The sequence below is a fragment of the Epinephelus moara genome, chromosome 4, assembly GCF_006386435.1.
Source record: "Epinephelus moara isolate mb chromosome 4, YSFRI_EMoa_1.0, whole genome shotgun sequence".
Lineage (NCBI taxonomy): Eukaryota > Metazoa > Chordata > Actinopteri > Perciformes > Serranidae > Epinephelus > Epinephelus moara.
Genome location: NC_065509.1, coordinates 30764256 through 30786980, shown reverse-complemented (window position 1 = coordinate 30786980; position 22725 = coordinate 30764256). Strand labels below are relative to the sequence as shown.

Below are 22725 nucleotides of genomic sequence, written 5' to 3'. Positions count from 1 at the left end.
CATATCAACTTTTTAAGGTGTTGATATGCTAGTGTTGTATTTACAGCTTTTGTCCACGATTTTTATAGCTGTTCTATTATTTGCCTTGACCCACTTAGTCATTATATCCACTTTACTGATGATTATTTATCAAAAATCTGATTGTGTAAATATTTTGTGAGAGCGACAGTAGTCAACCCTGCAATATTATCGCAAAATTGAAATCAAAATATTTGATTTTCTCTATATCGCCCAGCCCTACCAGGAAGTCAGAGAACCCGTAGAAAATGACCGTCAGTAAACCGTTGCCTACACACACATCCAACAGCCACTGACAATGTCCCATCTGAGCTGTGTTTCTGGTCACTTAATAAAGAACAAGTTTAATATTTACTCATCTTTTTGCTTTGGTTTGGTCACCACCAACCACTGAGAAAAATACTCTTGGTGCTCAGATTTCTTCACCAGTGACATGTTTACTTGCCCTCTGTCATTTATCGCTGGGCCGGCGGCACACTCTCAGCTTGTGTGAGCTGGAATCGACTGCCTTAGGTTTTATATGTGGGAGTAATAAGAGCTGTGAGACCCGACCATACATTCTGTGTGAAGGTCAGAGACCCAAAATAATGGGCTAAAATTGTTGGAAAAGCTGCACATAGCTGCGGAGGTGGGTGCTAATTCTCTGTAACTGTCAGCACAAGTGGTCATTCTTTCACATTACACGGAGTGATTTAATTCCGAATCAGAAATACGGCTTAATGCGAGTTTATTTTCACATAGATTATAGAGACCTGCCTCAGAGGCTGCAGACTGGCAGCCACTGGCCGGTGTAAAGAGCATAGGTAAGTAAGTGCGGTTGCTCAGAGGCAGTTTTATCATCAAATAGGCAGCCAGTTTCACTCTCAGTCATATTGTATATTCAGTATGATTCTGTGGCCCAGAGGTGAAATATGGAGGAGCGAGTGGCGGCGTGGAGTAGCTGCGGCTCCCAGGCAGAGTCAGACAACAGCTGCCTCCCTCCAACAGTGTTTATGTGTGGTGTGTGAGTGCCTTTGTGTATGCGGTAAATGTTTGTGTGCACGGTGTTCTCCGTACACACCAGATGGTTGTGTATCTGCGTGTGTTTGTGTGTGTAGAGTACCTGTTTGACCTCTGCCATGGGCTCAGGCTGACAACGTCAGCTGACAGATGCTTGTAAGTTTATTTACTCGCGGGCAGCGTCTTGGCTTTTTAGGAGTATTTTTCAGCCTGTGGGGGATTTTTCATTGATAGAGCACTCATGTCTTTACCACTGGTGTCGTTGGTACATTATGTACATGTGTGTTTCACTGGTAGTCAGCTTTATCAAAGCTGTAAGGTTACTGAAGGTGAGTGAAGTAGTATTTCTGATGGAACTTCATTCCATGAACTTTGAAGTTGCAGGAGAGACAGAAGTCTTATTAAGGTGATACTGATTGATTCCCTGCCTGTAGCAGACTTGTCTTTATTGGACTGGATCTTACTGGAAAGCCTTTGCTGAGCTGTGATGAAGGTTCAACACTGTGGATTATTGTGTAATCAATGTCATAATAACATTATTATCAACCCAAATAATTCTTGGCTACTCCCTAACTGTCTGATCTTGCTATAATAGGTGACGTGTTGTATACATTAGTGGTGTAAGACAATACGACATTATATTTTGTGATACTGTATTGATTGTCAAAAACACTATTGATTTTTACTTAATAATTTACATGTGAATATTTCTGACAGTGGTTTACGTTTTGTTGTGTTTAAACCCCTGGTGGCTCGATAGCAGTGTTGTACTCTGTCTTCAGCCATTTGCCTCTTATACTCCAACGTAACAACATATTGCTGGTGTCAAAACAAAGAACACAGGCAGTCATAAAGGGCACACAGCTGGCTCCTTAAGTAAGGTTTTTTAATAAGTCGCAACAATATCATCTAGTCTACAGTCTCACAATGTATCACATTATATTGAACAGTATATCGAATCCCCTGGTTCTTACCAATACACAGCCATAGCATACATTAGTCAGGAAAGCTCTTATTGAAAGTCTTTCTCAGCCAGGACCAGGCGACAATTAAGCATTGATACAAATCACCTTCTCAGAAAATAATATAGTGACTCATGTTGTCATGATACCGGAAGTTTTACCTTTGATACAGTACCCTCAGAAATATCACTATTTGGGGGCACCCACTAGCTCACCTGGTAGAGCAGGCGCCCCATGCACAAAGGCCGTGTCCTTGCCGCAGTAGACGCAGGCTCAATCCAACCCACGGCCCTCTGCTGCATGTCACTCCCCCTCTTTCTCTCCTCTCTCCATGCAATAGCTATCTTATCAAATACAAGCAAAAAGCCCCAAAATTTACTTTAAAACTAATCAATATTTTGATGCTATTTTTATATTTGATACACCACAGTGAAAAATTGACATTGAGAGCGTCACATTTTTTTAAATGAAAGATAAATAGCAAGGCTATAACATAAAAAAAACAACTGTACTTACTACTGGACTGTAGTAAACTAAAACTTTTTTAGATCAATGAAAACAATGTTTTTCCTGCTGTAGTGCACACGTTCAAAAGCCTCTGATGTATCACACATTCGAAAGGCAATAAAGTGCAAGTGACAGGAGGCGGGGCTATAGGGGCACTACGCATGTCAACTCACTGATAGAGAGAAGAGAGAGCAACAAAGTAGTGCTGATAGTACGACTACAGGTTGTACAAAACTCATCTGCTTTGCTTTTAACCAGAACCAAGAAGTACGATCACATCACACCTGTGTGAGCCTCTTTACATTGGCCCCTGTCTGCTTCAGGATTGATTTTAAGGTCTTATTGATCACTTTAAGGCTCCTCATGGCCCGGCTCCAGATTACATTTCAGACCTTTTAATCCCTTATAAACCTTTACGTACTTTGAGATCCTCGGGCAGAGGTCTTTTGTCTGTTCCAGAGTCCAGGCTGAAGACTTAAACGGGACAGAGCTTTAGAAATCAGGGCCCCGAGGCTCTGGAACGACCTGCCTGGGGATATAAAGCTTTTCTGAATCACTGTCTTCGTTTAAGTTTCTACTAAAAACGAACTTCTAGCGGAAAGTATATCCTGATTTTATCTGAGCGGTCTATTTTATTGCTATTTCTTTGAATTTACTTTCTCATTTATTATCTTTATTTTATTGTATTTCACTGGCTTTGAAATGTGCTATGTAAATAAACTTCATTATGGTAACGACAATGCGAAAAATCAGTATTGAAACCATTTCAGATATTCAGAATCCATATTTCTTATGATATATCTATAAATCGATATTTTTGACAATGCTAATAGTGACTAATTTTTCTTTCAGAGATATTGTTACAAGATAAAGGAAAGTAAAATTTTAGGCATCTGCCTGTCAGAGCATGAGGTCTTAAATACTAGAGAACATTTAAAAGTATTTTGAGCCACCCATGTCTACGCCATGTCTGACCTCAGTGTGATCCACTTGTGTTGCGTGAACATTTTTCCATGACCTTCAAGCATGTGAAGTGGAAAAGGGACGTCAGTCTATGTCTCTTAATATCATAGTTAGCCGTGCTCTCTGTTCTCCTGCTCCATTATCATCAGACCTCTTCTTTTAATGGAGGCACGGCGCCTTTGCTCATACATCAGCTCACAGCAGGGAATGAAAGCTGAATGGTATTTTAAAACCCACAGATCCTCATCAGCGGCATGTTCACGGTCTGGTGTGAGCATGGACTCTCTGTTGTGTTTAATGCATCATAAGGATTAGTTTGTTTGTTTGTTTTGTTTCTCTCTTGACACAGACACGCAGGGTTTGGGCTAATTTACAGCCAGTCCAATTCAGTGGTTTGTCCTTAATCTTTAAACCATTTTGAAACCTGCTTCTGGTTACTGGTCCCGAGACAGATGTAGTCATTAGTGCTTCTGCATGTGAAACAGGGAAGATTGGTGTTTTTTACAGTTACTACATCGAGTTTCCAGATGTGTGTGAAAACAAAACAGAACACATGAAGACATTTTGTGCCTTGTCGTGTTAAATCAGTGTCTTCTGATGTGGTTAGTGCTTTGACATGTTTGACAGGAGCTGTGGTTATAAGTGTTACATACTTGTTTTGTATTTTAGCTGCGTGAATGTGAGTGTTTTATCCAAGTAACAAGAACAGAAAAGTACAAAACTGTGGGGTCTGGCTATATTTGTGCTACCATCTGCCCTGTCGCTGTGCCAGAGGAGGAGTTTATCCCCAGCTCTGAGACCATCCTTTTCATCTCTATTCATCTCCTTTGTTCTGGTCTGTTAAAAGTATTCCTTACAGCTAATGCTTAACATTACTGAAATCAACAAGGTGCATCCTGTTCCTCCTAGCACCTGCTAATACGCTCATCACCTGTGGGTCTTTGAAATTCTGATCCACCCCTCTTTTGGCTCTTGTGTCTTGCAGGAGATAAGAAACATGCACAACGAGCAGCTGATGGGCATCAGGCGAGAGGAGGAGATGGAGATGTCGGACGATGACATGGAGGACTCCCCCGACAGCAAGGACTCCGAGGACTCAGGTATGCGTACGCACGCACGTATTCACAGTTCAACACTTCAACATGACAGGCCATACAATGATCAAGATCTTCAGAGGATGAACACTGAGAGTGTTAAATAACTGAGGGAGACAGCTGTGTTTGACTGAAATGACAGTAATCATCCCCCAAGCATCTGACAACCATCTGACAACTCCACATGAATAAAAAACACATTCAAAGTACGTCAAGATGCTGACACCGTGCACGCTTTGCTGAGTTGATGTTGAACACAACTACTAAAGGACATCCACCCCAGCCCACCCTTGTGAATGCACACGGCTCTATACGAGTGTGTACGTGTGTGTGAATCTGTCCACACCTGCCAGCTGCCGTCTAATTTCAGATCAGGGTGCCACTGAAGTGCCATAATCCTCTGTTTTTCTCCTCGAAGGAGCTGCTGTGTGTTTGCTGAAGCAACAAAACTAACACTGCTCCTTATCTCTCAGTCCCCATTACAATAACCCATAAGTCTGGAGTAGTCGCCAGGGCAACATGCTGTAACTGCTGCCGCCACATGTAGGGTCGTCACTCATCTTATGTTTTGTGCCTCTCTGCGTGTTGTTCGCATACTCGCTCTTCTTGCCTTTTAATCATTCTGATCTCTGCCATTTGCTAATATGACAGCTCCTCTAATCAGCATGCAAATGTATGTAAATGCAGTCGTCAGCTCAGCCCCTTCTCTTTTGCAACCTTGCTATTTAGCTATCAGTAATTAGCATTGCTGTCAGAGACCTGTCATTTCACTCGATGCTACAGGATTGGCTGAGGTGATGAGTGTTAATGTGACACTTCTTGGTATTTGTGTTAACAGGCTGACTGTTACACCCTCTTTACTCACTAACCTCTAAGCAAAGGGGACATGTTTACACGTCAACCAGGCCTGCTGAAAACACCTGTGTTATGACTGCAGCCTCTTAAAAATTGAATCGATGCTCTGTGTCTGACTCATGTACGGAGTGGAAAGTGAAAGAACTGCTTGTGTGCACAACTGTATGCCTGTGTGTGTGTGTTTGTGTGTGTGCACGCTCATGGATATCTGAGGGTCGATTTTGCCGCCTGTTATGTAACAGAAGGGGAATTGCTCTGAATCTGGCCAAGTGGTTGACATCCCCTCACACCAAGTTGATGAGGCTCTCAGATCAATACTCTTCTCACCTCAAACCCTTCATTTCGCTGGGAGAAAAGTACACACAAACACAGCGTGGACACACACACACTCACCCAGCAAGAGTTCATTAACACTGCCAATGGTCCTCCATGATAGACTGCAGGCAGCACTCATGAACGCCCACACAAAACCGAACCAGACACGCATTCATGCGCTCTCACACACACACACACACACACACACACACAGGATGGGGCTTATCTCCCCAGTCCAGTCAGTGTATTGCACTTTCCCAAAGAGCTTCCCCCTCAAGGCCCACAGGAGGAGAGCAGAGCTGATAATACCGGACATCTCTGGAGCTGAGCAGGTCTCATATAATAATAACCCCCACTGTCTCCTCTCTTTGCTCAATAGGTCAGGTCAAATGTCCAGGAGAGAGCTAGTGGACAAAGCTAGTGGCATGCACACTGGGATTATCACCGCTTTCACTCGGCCATATTGATATACTGTCAGTGTTTGATTATCGGACACAGAGTGAATATCAAAATGATAATTTACACATAGCTTGACAGCATGGTACCTTGAGAGTTTGCACCATTCAGGATTAAGCAACATATGAACTGAAATCTGATGACAGCTGTGGGCTTGTTTGCTGTGTTGTCAGGCCGCTGTCAGTAGAGTTGTGAAGTGGAGAGAGCCGCTGGTTCCTAAAGTGTTTTTCCCAATTCTGTATTCCCATTTCAAGATTGTCTTAAAAACATAGCTTCAATGGAGCACCCAGGAGCTCAGTGGATAGAGCAGGTGCCTCATATACAAAGGCACTCTCTTTGCCACAGAGGCTGCGGGTTTGATTCCAGCCTGCAGCTCTTTGCTGAATGTCATCCCTTCTCTTAAACAAAATCTTTTGAAAAACATAGATTCAGTTTTGCTCAAAGGGAAGCGCAGGTCTCTCCTAATTATAACAATGAGTTTGGCCACTGTTACTAGGTAGAAGTTAGTCAGAGGTGAGTATCACATTAGAACAGAACACTCATTGAACATTTGAATCAAAAACAGTATCCATCAGACCTAGTCCACACATGCACCGGCATTTGAAACACACATACATACACATTTGAAAATGTAGCCTTTTCTGTGCATTTTGGCCTTTCATCCACACGCAAAAAGTGTTTTACGTCTCTTTTGGGCGTTCCTGGGTAAAGATTTTCAGAAACTCCATAAGCTTTGACAACATGTAGACAAGGAAAACTGAATTTTTGGCTTGAGACGTCAGAGTGTGCACGATCTACTAGGTGTCATAAATGAAGCAAGATTTTGTGCAATGGTGCACGTGACCAAAGACAGTGCCAGTTTCAGCCTTGCCACTAATGGGGCTTTTTGCATTTGCTTTTTACATGGGCTGGAGCCTATCCCAGCTGACATTGGGCGAAAGGCAGGGTACACCCTGGACAGACTATCACAGGGCTGACACATAGAAACAGACAACCATTCACACTCACACACCTACAGACAATTTAGAGTCACCAATTAACCTGCATGTCTTTGGACTGTGGGAGGAAGCTGGAGTACCTGGAGAAAACCCATGCTGACACGAGGAGAACATGCACACAGAAGGGCACCCCCACCCTGGGTTTGAAGCTGGAGTTCTCTTGCTGTGAGGCAACAATGCTGACCACTGCACCAACGTGCCACGTGGATGACTTTCTGCATGTCCACACACAAAGTTGCTCTCTCCCCACCGCTCCAGGTAGTCTTCCAGTAAAAGCTTTTTTAGGCATCTGATTGGACAGCGTCTTCCCCTTGTTTGTGTGGCTTTAGGGTTGTAGTTACGTCGCTGCCTGTTGGTTTGACATGCTCTTAACAGTGTCTTAGTTGTGTTTTTGCATTTTCATTTGGACAGAGATTTTTTTGAGAACACTGCTTGTGTGAACAGGATGTTTTGTGTGAGAAGGAAGGAGGGAAAAAACATCCTGTTCAGAAACACCTGTGTACATGTGGAGGAGGCCTCAGTCAAATCAAATCAGACCCACACAGTCCTGATGGAACAGATTAGATGATTTTTTTTGGGTGTTAAAATCTTAATGAGTGATATGTGTTTGCTGTTGTAGAGAAATATTTATTAGTTTAAGGAGTTTTAATAATCTTTTCCTGATAGACCCTGTCCTGCAGGAGCGGGCGAAGATATATTAAGCAGCAGAAATATATCAAGAGGACATTTGTCATTTTGTGTTTCAAGATGCCTCAGATTTGCATAGAAAGTAAAATTGAGCTCTGCTCTTTTGCCATTATGCTTGGAATGTTAAGATGCTCACTAGCCCTGCAATCCTACTCAGTATTTCTGTGTCTGCTCTCAACTCAATGAGCAACGAGCGATCAGATGAGGACTGTAAATGTCACGGTGTGACAAATATACAAGCTTCAATATTTTGATCAAAAGCTACACTGTGAAACTGAGACCGCAACAACTGTGACAGTGTCATACATAATAAACACCATGTTCCATACTGTTCTCTATACTTTCTGTATGAATCTGTAGGTGTTTCCCAAGCAGAAGCCTTAAAGGAGGAGAACGACTCCCTGCGCTGTCAGCTGGACGCCTACAGGAACGAGGTGGAGCTGCTCAAACAGGAGCAGGGCAAGAACCAACCAATGAGCAGTGAGGAGGACAACACACACTCTCAGCAGCTCAGCTTCCTGCAGCAGGCTCTGCAAGGCATGCAGAAGGTATATATACACATACACTTTTCCAATCATCAGTCCGACAATAAGTTTAATCTTCTTTTCCTTTCTGTTCTGCACCTAGTTCTTTTTAAAAACAAGGTCGTCAGGTTAGCCCATTGAATTTCCATGCAAGACGACTGTCATTTATTCATGACCTTGCACTTTAAAAGTAAGTGCTGTGCAGGAACAAGTAGAAAAGTACAGCTGTCTGGAGCAGCTGTTGGTCTTTCCTGAAGAGCTGCTAAAAAAATATTTTCAGGTTTACTCAGGTTAAAGAAAAGTGTATTCGCAGATGGAATGGGCTCTTACTTGGGATTGGAGGGTTGTGTGCTACGATTCAAACAGCGCGTAGATACTTTTTGGAACAAACCCAAGGCTATCAAAACAATTTCAGGCCATTTATTTCCAAGGAACATTATGAGAAGTATTGAATTGTTTCTTTCTTTGAAAATGTGCCTTGAATACCATACAGTATATTTGCTTCTGAATGTCGCTGGGCGGCGTCTTCAATCTTCCATTCCCAAATTAAACCCCGTCTCAGTGGTTGGTATAACTGCTTTTAAATTGGTTTATTGACTACATGTTTATATTCATAAGATACAACATACTGCCATTATGTCAGACTTTATCGGGTATAGAACAATAAATGTCCATATTTCCATCGTTCCCTGGTGTTTATACAGCCTATCAACATTTATTAAGACAGACAGAGTGAGGTGTTCTGTGTCTGACATTAAGAAATATCAGAAAATAGGAACTTTAACCTGAGAAAATGTATTCAGGTAAACAAACAATTTATGAAATATTTTCAGGAAGCAAGGACAGTAAAGTAAAAAGCATAAACACCAAAAGAGAAATTACATATCAAGATGCCAATTCAACAGCATGATTGTTAAACAGATGCACCTCGGGCTGGTCACAATAAAAGTCCAATTTAAAATGTGCAGTGTGATCACAATGCCACAGATGTCGCCAGTTTTGAGGGAGCGTGTCATTGGTATGCTGACTGCAGGAATGTCCACCAGAGCTGTTGCTCATAAATTGAATGTTCATTTCACTAAAATCAGCTGTCTCCAGAGTCGTTTCCGAGAATTTGGCAGTACACCCAACCGGTCTAGTAGGCCAGCCCCGGACCTCCACATCTACTGTAGTTTCTTCACCTGCAAGATGGTCTGAGACAAGCCACTAAGATGAGTGCCTCTGAGATGGTTTCTGACTTGTGTAGAAGTTTTTGCAAACACCTGCTGTATCATCTGTCCAGGTGCCTGGTCTCAGACGATCTTGCAGGTGAAGATGCTGGATGTGAAGGTCCTGGGTTGGTGAGGTTATAGTTGCTCATGTTGTTAGGCTGTTTGGATGACAAGGATTTAAACAAATTTGTTAACTGGTTTTGAGAGAACTAAGCGTTTTGTGTGAAACTACAAAGTCTTTTCCTTTTAACTTGTTGAGTGCACATGCAAATACTTAGGAGAAGCTGCCAATCAAAGTTCCTTCCTAGCCTGAAAAACAGTCTCATCACATTGTCCATGCTGAAGCATCTCTTTAGCTTTCATTCATATCAAAAGGTCTTCATCAGCAGACAGATAATTCTTGGAAGCCCACTCACAGGGTCTGTCCGTGTTTCCGAACCAACGATGAAGAATCCAAATCATTTCCAACGGCCGAGGGCTCGACTGCAAAAGCCAGATTTATTTATGTGTGTAGCTGCGACAGAGAGAGTAATCTATGTCTTATTTTAACAGTGACATCACTGATTCCTGTAGTGTTTAACAGCCAATCAGAGTGCTGATTGCCTGATTGATTTTATAGGTTTTTTTAAGAAAAGACGGTAAAAAGAGCACAAATCAAACATATGGCTCCAACACTTAAGTTTAGGTAACAAAAGTTAGTGGGTAGGTTTAGAAAATGTATATGTATGTGAGATATATGTAAGATATGTCACATTTGTTCATGACATACTGTGCTGCGTTTTATAAAATTACTCAGTGTTGATTTTGAACGTTAAAGGGTTTTTTTGGGGAGTTTTCCTTATCCACTGCGAGGGTCCTAAGGACAGAGGGATGTCGTATGCTGTAAAGCCCTCTGAGGCAAATTGTGATTTGTGATATTGGGCTTTATAAAAAAAATTGATTGATCTATTGATTGATTTTCTAGTTTCACATGGGACACAAACAGTGGTCTCTTGATTGATTTTCTAGTTTCACATGGGACACAAACAGTGGTCTCCTGATAGAAAGTCCTGTCTTTGTTTAACCCATCCACCTCCCCTCCTGCTTGCCATACTTTTTTGCTCTTTATATTCCGGCCCTTGCTCAGAACATCAGATAATAACGCAGCCCTGTGCATCATGTACAAGGTGCTCAGTGGATTGGTAACTGACACCATGGGCCACTGACCAAATATCTGTATTTGACAAGTTGGAAGTGAGGACAGGTTTGCTCAGAGGAAATAAAGGGAAAGAATGGATATTTGAACATCTACAATTGTATTTCACGTCATCTACTTGGCAAACTCCATCTGCTGATTAAGACCATGTGATTTTGGTGACACTGACTTCGTAACGAGCCTTTCCTCCTTCAAAAGAGCAACGCTTGTAATATCAGAAACCGTTAATTCTTAACTTTTTCAACACCAAAGAACTACTGAATTGACTCACTGTAGCGTTTGTCAAGTGTCCTCACTTAGCTAGCTGTCACAGGTAATGGAAATTATGATCGATTCATGTGAAGAAGAAGAGAATCCATTAAGGTCCTGCTGTTCATTTCTGCACACAGAGAGTAATTACCTTTCCAGCTTACGTCTCTCGCGGTGTGTTTATGAAAAGATTAGGTGAATGGATTAAATGAATTGGAAGACACTGAAATTGGATACCTCTCCTTCCCAGAGTCCACGTGTTGTATCACGCAGACACACAAATTGCAATGAAATATTATCAGCATGTACTGGCAGCCCGTTTCCCCGCTTGTGAATTATAATGCATGCACACAAAGGCACTTAATGTGTAGCTTTGCAGATGAAAATTCCTGGCTGTAAAGACCCCCTGTGTCTCGCCGACCCTCGTTTTGTTGAAATTAACACAGCGGGAGGTGAATCTTTCCATCTGTGTTTAGCAGATAACTTAGCTATCAAAGGTTTCTGAGCACCAGTTCTTGTGTCAGCCAAGGATAAAACCCCTATGAGTGTTAATTCTCTCATGATGTTTGTTTCTCCATATATAATTTGTGGTTTTTGAGTGTCTCACAAGGAAAGGATTTGGCAAATTACTTTTCTTGGACGCGTACAACAAAATAGAATAAGACAGAATAAAATACGATTGTTTTCTCTTTGGAAAATGTTTATTGAGGATATAATTCACGTCAGTGTCTAATTGCTTTTCTGTATTAAACTGAAGTTCTAATTACCGATGTAGGGATTACATGCTAAATATTAATAAAACAAATGGGTGATTGTTCCTCTGCTTCCAGAGCTGTTCGAGTACGAGGTTAGAATCGTCACGGTTAGTTAGTTCACAGTAGCATTAGTGGCTTACTGTTCTCCCCCTTTTCTTTGCAGCAACTGTTAAAAATGAGGGAAGAATTAAAACAGCGGGAGGCAGAGCTGGAGAAGAGTTTGGAGGACAAACAGCAGCTGAAGAACCAAGTGCAGACCCTGAAGGAGGGACTCCAGAACCTGCAGAACACACACGTAATGCAGGTTAGTTTGACAGGAAAACTGAGAATGAAAAAGGGGAAAAAACGTCCATGTTTCATTTTTGTTTATAAATGCAGTGCCTGCTCAAATCAAGCCTGTTCAGAATGAGCTGATTCCTGGGCCTGTGATTGGTGTTTGAACCTTTCTCAAGGTCTGCTCTTTCTAGGGATGTCCGTGGTTAACCAATAATCGATTAACCCCAAAGAAGTTTTTTGACTGGCTTCAGTCTATACGTTAATTTTGCCAAGCTTCAGTTTAGTAGTAGACTACCTGACAAGGTAGTCGTGCTACACTGGTTAGATAGCCGCCGCAGCCACTCTGTATTGAGCTTCGCCGCTCATTCAGTGATAACAGCTGGTAACACCATCCTGACCCATGGTGGCATTGCTGTGGAAACATGCCCACCTTCCAGCCCAAAATTAAGCTCCTTACCCACTGGTGTGACTTAGGAGACTGCATGTTGGGTACCATGTTTCCGCAGCAACGCCCTCTCAGTCGCAGGATGGTGTTACCAGTAGTAATGACAGAATGAACGCTAGCCAGCTCCCAAACGGCCGTTGTGCAGAGCAGCTAGCAAACCACGGGAGACCGGAGGGCGGACAGTGGCCACTATGTTTCCAAATGTTAACATGGCTAGCTGCCTGTCTGTTAGCAAAGCCAACAGAAAATACAATACAATACATGAACTAAAATTAAAGGCCTCTTGTATTTTGTGCTTTTTTTCTTCAAAATAAACCACTTAGTTACCGTTTAATGGGTGAAAATTAACCGAAACTGACATCACTAGCTCATATAAACAAAGTTTTGAGTACTTCCTTTATCTCTGCCAATACCAACATTCCCAGTTGGAAAAAGGGTGAAAAGTAAAGGGAGACAGTGGGGCTCCCAAATCACTAAATCCACCTCCGAAAAATACACTCAAGTTACGGCCACACCCAGTCAGAAACACGTGTAAAGATACACTTTAGACGTGTTGTCGCCTTTTGTTTTCAGCCTAGACCTTGGAACAGCTAGCAGGGCCTTATCAGCAGATCTCAGACTGCGAGCTGGTTTGTGTGAGGATAAAAGGTCTGAAATATAGGCAGGGGCTAGCCCAAGTCTGGCCTTAAAAACAATGGTTCTGGGCGGTGCCACAGCAACGGTGCGCTTGCAAAAATATTGCCGGGCGGAAACAGGTTTTGGTGTAACACGCCCACAAAAATATCGCCTACAGGACGCGAACCATGGCAGAAAAATGGCTACATCCCCGCAAGATCAAACACCGCAAAAGTTAGTAAAGGACGTGTTGAAAACGGTTGAAAACTGTTACACAACCGGAGGTGGTAGGGCGGGACTTCAGCGGGTGGCTCATTCCGCCCAATGAGAGGCTGATCTATGCAGCGAACTTCCACCCACTCAGACTAGAAGAAGGTTGAAGAAGAGTTTGCTTTTAACATTTAAACATCCAGCATCCAGCAGCAAAAATGTGGCAAACTTGCTGTGGACGACATGCACAACTCACACCTCTTCGTATATGGACTTGATGCAGACATTAGACTCTTTCAGTGTTTCCCAATGAAGATATCCTAACTTGCTCTATGTATCAGCAAACAGTTGAAGCAACATGTAGCTTGAAAGAGAAACTGCTCGCCCTGACTTCATTTTGGCAAAGCTTCATGCACCTCCAACATATTTCTAGACCAACAGCAAGTCATTGCTTGGGCTCGCTCAGGGCTCTATAGTCTCCCTGAATGTTGTTGTTGCTGGTAATATATCTCAAGTCAGAGCTCACCCACTGTCTGTTAGGAAGGAGTGTCAGTCTACGCCCAGTCCACCAAACTGTTGTCTTCAGGAAAGTGAAGAAGAGTTCAGTTGTAACGTTAGTACATCCAGCATCTGACCTGCAGTCAATGAGCCACGGTCAGCAGCTGTGGAGGACACGCTGCTCGATTCTGCAGAGCCTTGAATCCCCGCCACTGTTTGCTTGTTTATTCAAAGTTTATTAATATTGAACGTGTCGTGAGTCCAAATTACACCAAATTCAACACTGAACGTCCTTGGGTCCCAGCAACACACCCAGTTTGAAGCAGATCAAATGAACGCCTCTCGAGATATGTGAAGGACACACAGACACACAGACAGACAGACAGACAGAGATTCCTCACTTTATAGTTCGATATGAAAGTTCATTTCAGGGTTACTCTCTTTGCTCTAAAATGAACACTATCTAATTTGCATTTTGATAAGAAAGAAATTAGTTCAAGATGAGTTTCAGTGCATGAAAGATATTTGAGAAATGAATCACAGATAAACAAAAGGACAGGATGTGATGGGAGTAATATGTAGTTTTGGGTCGAGAAAATGACTCAATAATTTGAACTAGTTCAAAACTTATTTCAAAGATCATCAGATATCCCGAAGTAGTCATTTTGGGCGCATCTATGATATCAGCACTGCGGGAAAGGACCTACCACAGTGAGACAGATGATTTCCAGCTTCAGTGTTCTGGTGTTCCCATTTTCCTCCCAGGGAGCTTAATTCATTCTTTTTTAACACACAGTATAATCGACTCTTTAATTTCTAATTTCCCTCCAAAAATGTTAATAACGCAGCCTTCACGTTTTAAGTAGCTCAGCAAAGATGATTTCCCTTCATTTAGCTTTTTTTATTTGACGATAATGCGTCTCATACAAAACATGCTCAACCAATAATCATTTACTATTTGCCCTCCTTTGTGTGCAGTTAACTTTTCTTTTCCACAGTTTGTAGCGTCTTTCAAAGTTTGCTTGGTTTGATAGATTTCGTAACTCTGCCTTTGCTTTTCATAATTTTTACATACACAAAGATATTTGTAATAACCTATCAAAGTTGTAGAGAAGCAACAGATACCTGTTTACCCTATCTGCTGGGTTTAATCAGTTTCTCCTGTTTAATTGTGAGTTTTTAAGTGAGTGAGTGAGTTTTTTAAGTCTGTCTTAAAACAATATCCAGGTGCCCTTTGAAAGTAAAGTAGTATGAAACATTAACATTTTTTCAAGGTTGTTAATTTGGCATTTTCGCCTTTATTAGATAGGAAAGTTTAGCATGGAAAGGGGAGAGTGAGTGAGGGGATGACATGCAGCAAAGGGCCAGTGTTGGAATTGAACCCACGTCCACTACGGCAAAGACATTTCATTTTCATTTATTATTTATTGCTGTGTTCTTTATTTTTTCACTTTTGTGTATCGGAGCTTTGACTCTGACCTCGTTAGACCATGTGGTGTGGTGTTATACAAGCTTGATGTTGTAACATGTCACATGTATAATGTGTCTGGCCATTATGTGCTGTCTTGGGATAGTACAGTGACCTTAAGTAAGCAGTGGAAAACCAATCCTGTAAGACTTTAGTGTTCTGCTTTACCCTTTAATAACCACTGACTCTTTCTTCAATTTATTTGGCTTCTGTTCGCACATATAATCTCTCCAAAATATATTATATACATCATATATTTTGCTTCTAAATCCATCGAACGCTTTAGGCATATATTTCCTGAGTGCCTATTATTGCAGGCGGCTTCCAGCACAGCCCATAGAAACACTGAAACAATTAATGCTCGCTATACTCATTCCTTTTGTTCATAATGGCCAGTAAGAGGTCCCTTCTTAATGTGCCTCCACTGTGAGTGCAATAATACACTCTAAAGTACATCTATAGTTTATATGAGGCTTTAACAGCCTAAGTTAGATCAATCAGCTGTGAAGCTTCCAAAGTTAAAGTCTTTTGAGTTTGAAATTCCCTTTTTGTTTGACTTTCCCTCCACTGCAGCTCAGCGCAGAAACACAGTCTGTGAAAACACGAAGAGGGAATTCTGTATTAAAGAGACTGTGACTTCGGAAAGTATCCACTTGACTTGTTTCACTCGGGCTGCTGGAGCCTCGAATTATCTTCAGATAACCTTTGGAACATATATGTGTATTTTGCAGAACGAGGACTGTCGATTTTGCCCCCATCACTTACACAGCTGACATGTTCAGAAGGGATTTTGTAACGACCGGGAGGAATTATTACAGCATGCTGGAGGTGTAAATTGTCAGTTGGTTCTTAAAGGAAAAATTCACCACCTTTTATGTGGATGTCCAATTGGTGTTGATGGTAAATGTAGTCAGTTGAAGCAATAAAACTCGTCACTGTGTGCTATTCTGACCAAGAAAGTTGAGTTCTCCTGCTCATGCAGCCATGCCAACAATGCCTATATGTACCAAGACGCACTGCACACAATTGTCATCATGTATCACCGCTCTACCTTATAACTAGGGGTGCTGGTCTTGGTTGTCTTTCCAGTTTATCTTCGAGATCCTGAAGGTCTCCAGCACACCTCTGTCCAAGTGAGGAATAAAACTTTAATGCATAGTAACACACACACACACGGGCTCTTTTGGGATTGGAGATGAGTTGGTGTTGGCGGAAGCAACCAACCAAAACTGAAATTCATTGCATTGTTTCTGTCGGTATTGGAGGGCAATTTAAGCAAAGGCACCACCAGTGGGTGTTTGGTCTCAGCAGCTCGGGTTCTGGAGGATCCCCACTGGCCGTATCGTCTTGCAGCTGCTGCTTCGCCGTCTCTCTGCTACATTTCTTCGGCTGTATCCTCTGGCTGGAATGAATACGGCTGAATAGCCAAGTGAGCCAAAACACTGTAAAATATATTCTGGCCCATAACATCCTCTGCACTTGTATTTTGGGAGCTATTTGGAAACGTAGATAGTTTGCAATACATGTGAGGAGAACAAGGAAGGTCTTCTTTTTTGAGCAGCATCTAGAGCAGTGGTTCCCAACTGGTGGGTCGGTGTCCAGAAGTGAGTCACGGGTCCATTCTGAATGGACCACAAGTGACTTGCAAATGTGTCCAGTTTGTAAAAAACAGACTTTGTTTTTAAGTACAGTGAATTTCTGGCACAGAGCTTTAACTTTGAAGTGTCATTTCCTGCTGTAGAGTGAGTGACTAAGGGACAGCTACTTAACAGAGACAGCAAACTAGCTTGACGACATGGCAATGCAAGTATGATGCTGTATGTATTGAGCAGTGGACCTTGAACTATGACTAAGGAGAAATCTGGACTCTGTAGCTGGACCAGTTGGGAACCACTGATCTAGAGCACACCCCTTGGCTTCCCAGAGATGAAATCCAACCTGTAGTACCCCCTCGCCTCCAACTTTGTCACTGTCATGTCATGTTCGCAGCTGCAAACTCAGCTTTCTTGGTCAATATAGCAAGCACTGAGGAGTTTATTGCTTCAGTGGACTACTTTTGCCATCAACACTGATGGGGCGTCCACACATAAGGTAGCAAATTCTCCCTTTAACTATAAGTTAAGCATAAGTTCAAACTAAACAGCATTTAAACTCACTGGTTACTTGCTGGTGCAGCAGACCACTATGGTGGAAATTCCTGTAACAAAAGAGCAAACAATGCAAAACATGTCAAATACACACAGTTACAGAAAATGACGTATATAAATTAGTCGCATTATCTTTAGAAGTCTACAAAACATTCTTTATGACAAAAACCCTCCATTATTAGATAAAAACTAAATGGATTTCCCCACAGATGTGTGCCTCTCTACCAGACAGGATGTCTTTTTCCTCTTTGTTATTGGGTCCACTCCTTTGTTCTCACTGCAACCACATCAAAAAACCCAGAAGGAATCCCTTCATTTCCCTAACTGGAAACATATTGAACATGGATGGCCGCACTCAAATTGTTTCCTTGTTTGTCTGCAGCTGAGATTTTATGTGACATCGACCACCAACAGCAACCCAGTCATGTACTCTCATTCCTGAACATTTTGTCCTTTGGGTTACATCAGCACAGTATAACAGGCATTAACTAAGATATCACATTGATATCAATATGTACACTGTAATAGCGTGATCACCACATGGGGAGATATTGCCTGCTGAAGATGTAAGGTGTAAACCATTGGTGCCGTCTCAGGGCTGTTATACATCATCAGTTAGAGCCACCGCTGCTACATTATTCATCCATCCCAACATCCCATTTGTTATTTGATTGAATGTGTTGCTTACATTGAGGCATGTTTTTCCCAACAGAACCCCATCTACTATTGATTAGAGGCGAGCTGTTTTACCACAACGCTATGCTGCTAAATACAGTGCAGTGTGATCTACAGTCTTATTAAACAATTTCAAGTTTCAAGGGTCATTTTTCTCTCTTAGACGCGTCATGTTTACCAATGTTTCAGGTGTTGTCCCATATTCCCAATATTCAAGCGCTAATGTTTGTTAATGTTTCTTCTGGCTCGGCATAATGAGAGGAAGGGCTGTCATTAAAATGAGCCTCAGGTTCAATCGCCTATTAAATTGGATAATAATACAAATGAGAGACTTTCAATCCGCGTGGGGAGCTGCTCCATGTGTTGTCTGTTTGCTTTGAGGCGCACGAGCCGACTGCAGGTTTCATGTAACGCAGAGGTGAATTAGTAATTTACCAAAACGTCTCTTCCTTCACATCAGCCCGGAGTGACAGAGTTGTCAATAGCGCGTTAATGGTGATGAGTTTGATTAGAAATGCGTCGCCACAACTGTGAGCCCTGGGAAATATGCTAATTAAATTCCTGCATGTGGGCAAACATGAATCATGAGAGGCAGTCTCATTAAAGGGAGAAAGAGAAATCAATTTTTGGGTGTAGGTTTCTGTGAAGATTAGCGGCCGTTGTGGGGTTATTTGTCACGTTGAGGAGATCTCTTCATGCCATCACTTATCCTTCGCTGGTCCAATCACAGTTCCTGCTGTCACCATGCTGTCGCCACACATTACTGGACTGACACCAGTGCAGGTTGCTGAGGCTTTTGTCCCCATATATGTTTATGTCACTGCTGCCACTAATGATTCTTTTCATTATTGACTGATCTGGTGATTAATTTGTGATTTAAAGGAACACTTGGTATTGCATTTCAATAAAGCTGAGGGACTCGTTAAAAGAAAAATGGTCAAAATCGAAGCAGCCGAGGTTGAGATAACCTAATGTTTACAATAGAAAATAATTTATTGTCTACTTTGTGTGTGCAAAAGGCAGAAATTTGTCTTTGGTTTACATGTGCAGAATCTGGTATTAAAAAGCATACATTAAAACACAAAATTTAGTCCCTAATACGAGGCAAGCTCCAAAATAACCAAGCCTACACTTCCCATAATGCAACGCAACCGTGTGTTTTCCTCAACCCACTTCACACCCCCAGTTTACTGTTCAGGTTCATTGTTAAGAAATGTTAAAAAGTTTTAAGCTTAAACAATGAAATAAAATACATAAATAATAAAGAAGTGACAGTAGAATAGAATTAAATTTAAAAAAAAAATAGACGTTTGAAACACTAATAAACACATTAAACATGTATACAGTAAGATGAGTAAGAACAATATGTTGTATCTGATATGATAAATGTTTTCAGCAGCAGAACAACATTTCAAGAAGCAATTTTAATCACCGGGTTTGTCGGGTCCATGAAATAGACCTGTCTTTGGGCTCTTTCCTCCCAAACATGACCAGGTCAGGGCTCTAATATGAATTTTCTGGGTCCATCAGGGTTTGGGTCTGTCGTTTTGGACCCATGTAGACCTCTACCTCAGAGCCACAGCTGTCATTATACAGCTGGTACAAGCCAAGGAGTGCTCATCATCACAAGTGAACTGATTGGTAGATGGCTCCATCAATAGATCATTGGTCATTGAGTCTATGAAATGTCAGAAAATAGTGAAAATGCTCCTCATGGTTTCCCTGAGCCCATGATGTCATCTTCAAATTGCTTGTTTTGCCCAACAAGTAGTCCAAAACCCAACGACACTCGATTTATAATGTTTTAAAACCAAGAAAAGCTGCAAATATTTGTGTTTCAAGAGTTGGAACCAGATAGTATTTGGCATTTTTGAATGCTGTCAATAAACTTGGTTTTGATTGTGTCATGCAGTGATCCCCAACCAGGGGTACAGTTAACAGGTGTATGTTAAAAGATTGTGGAGTAGGTCTGCTGATATGAACAAATTATGATTTTGTAATATATAACTAGTCACGATAACCCTCCAGCAACCACAGGCCCACTGCACATTGGCATGGCTCAGTTTCCCTTTTAAGCAACTCAGTTTGAACACCCTAAAGTGGAAACGACAACGTTTCCTCCCTTAGCATTTCCAAGAGGTATTAGTGTTGGCGCCGCTGTTGCAAAGACAACCAGATCCCTTTTAAAATTTTCTCAGAGTCTCGCATCCACCACAGTTAGTTCAGTTCTTCCACCAACAGTAACTGCAACACATTTACACTGATACTCTTCGGAAACTGGGGAAAGCCACCAATAGCTACTGGGGAAAACAAAAGCGCCATCCTGTTCCTGTTTTGGTTGTGCAATAGTTGACGCACTTTCTTTGTACCATAATTCAAGCCTTCATTTTCCATGTACCCAGTGACAGACAGAATTTCGAAGTGAAAGTGGGGCTTATAAGGAACCAATCTAAATGCAGATGGTGTCATTATTCTACAGTCATTACATTGTGCAATCAACATTTTCTACATAATGATAACTTAAAGCAAAAAACTTGTCTGTTTTCAGTGTTACAAATGAAAGAGTACAAAAACTAGTTAGAAACAGAGCAGGAGAGAGAAACTGATAGTGTGGCGTGTAATAAACGCTTAAATCAGGCGTCTACCGCGCCGCTCTTGATATTTGTACATAGGCATAAGAACAAAGAAGCATCCAGTCTATTGAAGTACAACAGTGAAGGGGTACTCAAGCCCAACATATAGGGCTAAGGGCGGACTGCTGGTCTTATCGAACAATAGCACAATTATCTCAGTGCTAATATATTCCCAGGAAATCAGAACTCACAAAGTCTTTCATTGTTACAAATTTAATAGCCGACTGTTTTGTGCCAATTTTGACTCAAAAAGAGTTAATTATATCCATATGGACTTCAGTGTCTCCGTTTCCCTTTGCTTGTTCAAAATCACCACATTTCTGGACATTTTTCTAAAAATAAACAATGCCCCTATTTGTCTGTTTTTGCACACCATGCTGTGCTGAACCACTCCCCCCTCCTCCCCCCATCTGTCTACATTAGCGCTTAGCTTGTTTCTCTGTGGCCTTTTCCTCATATGTTTCTAATGTGCCGCAGCTGGAGATGTCGACGCAAGATGACAGAGGCAGCGAGGAGAGCGCTAATCAAACCAGTGTAAGTGGAAAAAAGGTTGAGCCCTTCCCCACTCCTCTCCAGATATTGTTTTGTGTCCTCATTCTCCCTTCTTCTTCTTCCTCCTCCTGCTCCTGCGACTCTCCTCTCCAACCTCTCCCAGTGACATGACAGATCATTACAGGCCAATCCAGTTCACTGCAACTGCATTTGTCATTGAATAAATCACCCAGACACAACTGGGCTAGGAAATAGAGGAGTCATGAAGTCAAAATGGCTCGCACATGTGCGTATGTCTACACACCCACGCACTGACACACACACGCTCGCAGGGTGTTATGGATAGATTCAAAACAGAAAAGGGCCACCAGGCATCCCACACCATAAGTGGAAATAGTACACACAATAGTATGTAGGACAACAAACAGACAAAAACTCTTCTGTTATTCCTCTGCCATTTTTCTGCCACCTGTCAGAGATCTGAAACAAACAGCTTGATCATTTCCCTTCCAAGTCTCTCCCTCTCTCACTATTTGTTCTTCTAACACTCGTCTCCTTTTTTGTGTCTCTGTGTGTGACACACATTTCATCCCTCTATCAGAATTATAGCTGCTGGCTAAAAATTCTCCCTCGCCTCATTATCCTCATCCTCATTGTCTCTGTGCATTAATGTGCTGGTGGTGAAACTTTCTGATGCGTTCATTCTTATTCGTGTTTGTCCTTTTATTGTGTGTGTGCCATGCACCGGCTTGTGTTTAGGCTTGTTTACTGTTCTCGTCAGCCACAGTCAAACAGTGGCTGGTAGCACATTCATTTAAGGTAACTGTGTAACTTTGTGTATGTGTGCAGGAAGCCACAGTGTCAACAGTGGTGTCCTGCAGTCAGGAGAAGGAAGGTCCTACAGAGAAGAATCCACCGAGTCCTGTACACTCCGAGAGGGAGGCGCTGCTAGTTGGTACGTTGACATGAATCTGACTCTTGTATTACCAATATCACCAAAATGTAAATTATATATTTGCTGTAATTTTACCTATGAGGTAGTCAGTAGTAGTAGGAACCAAATACACTATCATACATTTCTAGTGATGCACATTTTTAAGGATTCCCAGGTTGTCTGTGTCAATTGATATGTTGTAATTTGATGAATCGCACATATGTTTGGAACTTTGCAGCACAAAAACTAAAAGGTCTAGTGTGTGGGATTTAGTGGCATCTAACAGTGAGGTTGCATAATTGTCCCTGGACGCAGACTGGCCTATCTTAAAGTAGCTTTGGACCAGCTCAGACCAGGGTCCAACAACAACACAGCTGTTCTCCATTGACTCTAATGCAATCGTTTCAGATTTCCTTCATTTTCAGGCTGGTTTTGTGGATTTGGAGCTAAATGTTGTGCCTGGGGCACGTCGTGTATTAATGATACTCGTTACCTGGAGAGGTTGGAAAAAGATATACGTTTCTTCTCTGTTCCAAAACCAAAA

General features: G+C 41.9%; 1 protein-coding gene across 8 annotated transcripts in view; it reads left to right on the top strand.

Annotated features, from left to right (window-relative positions):
- The window catches only part of LOC126388710 (ecto-NOX disulfide-thiol exchanger 2-like), a 271116-nt gene that overhangs the window by 239087 nt on the left and 9304 nt on the right, over positions 1-22725 (top strand). For 7 of the 8 annotated variants that reach the window (XM_050041964.1, XM_050041957.1, XM_050041960.1 and 4 more), the window contains 5 exons: positions 4435-4549; positions 8215-8402; positions 11952-12092; positions 21233-21289; positions 22097-22202. In XM_050041964.1, the coding sequence (XP_049897921.1) occupies positions 4435-4549; positions 8215-8402; positions 11952-12092; positions 21233-21289; positions 22097-22202 (607 nt within the window). The remainder of the gene's footprint in view (positions 1-4434; positions 4550-8214; positions 8403-11951; positions 12093-21232; positions 21290-22096; positions 22203-22725) is intronic. The other variant, XM_050041962.1, reaches the window with a different exon arrangement.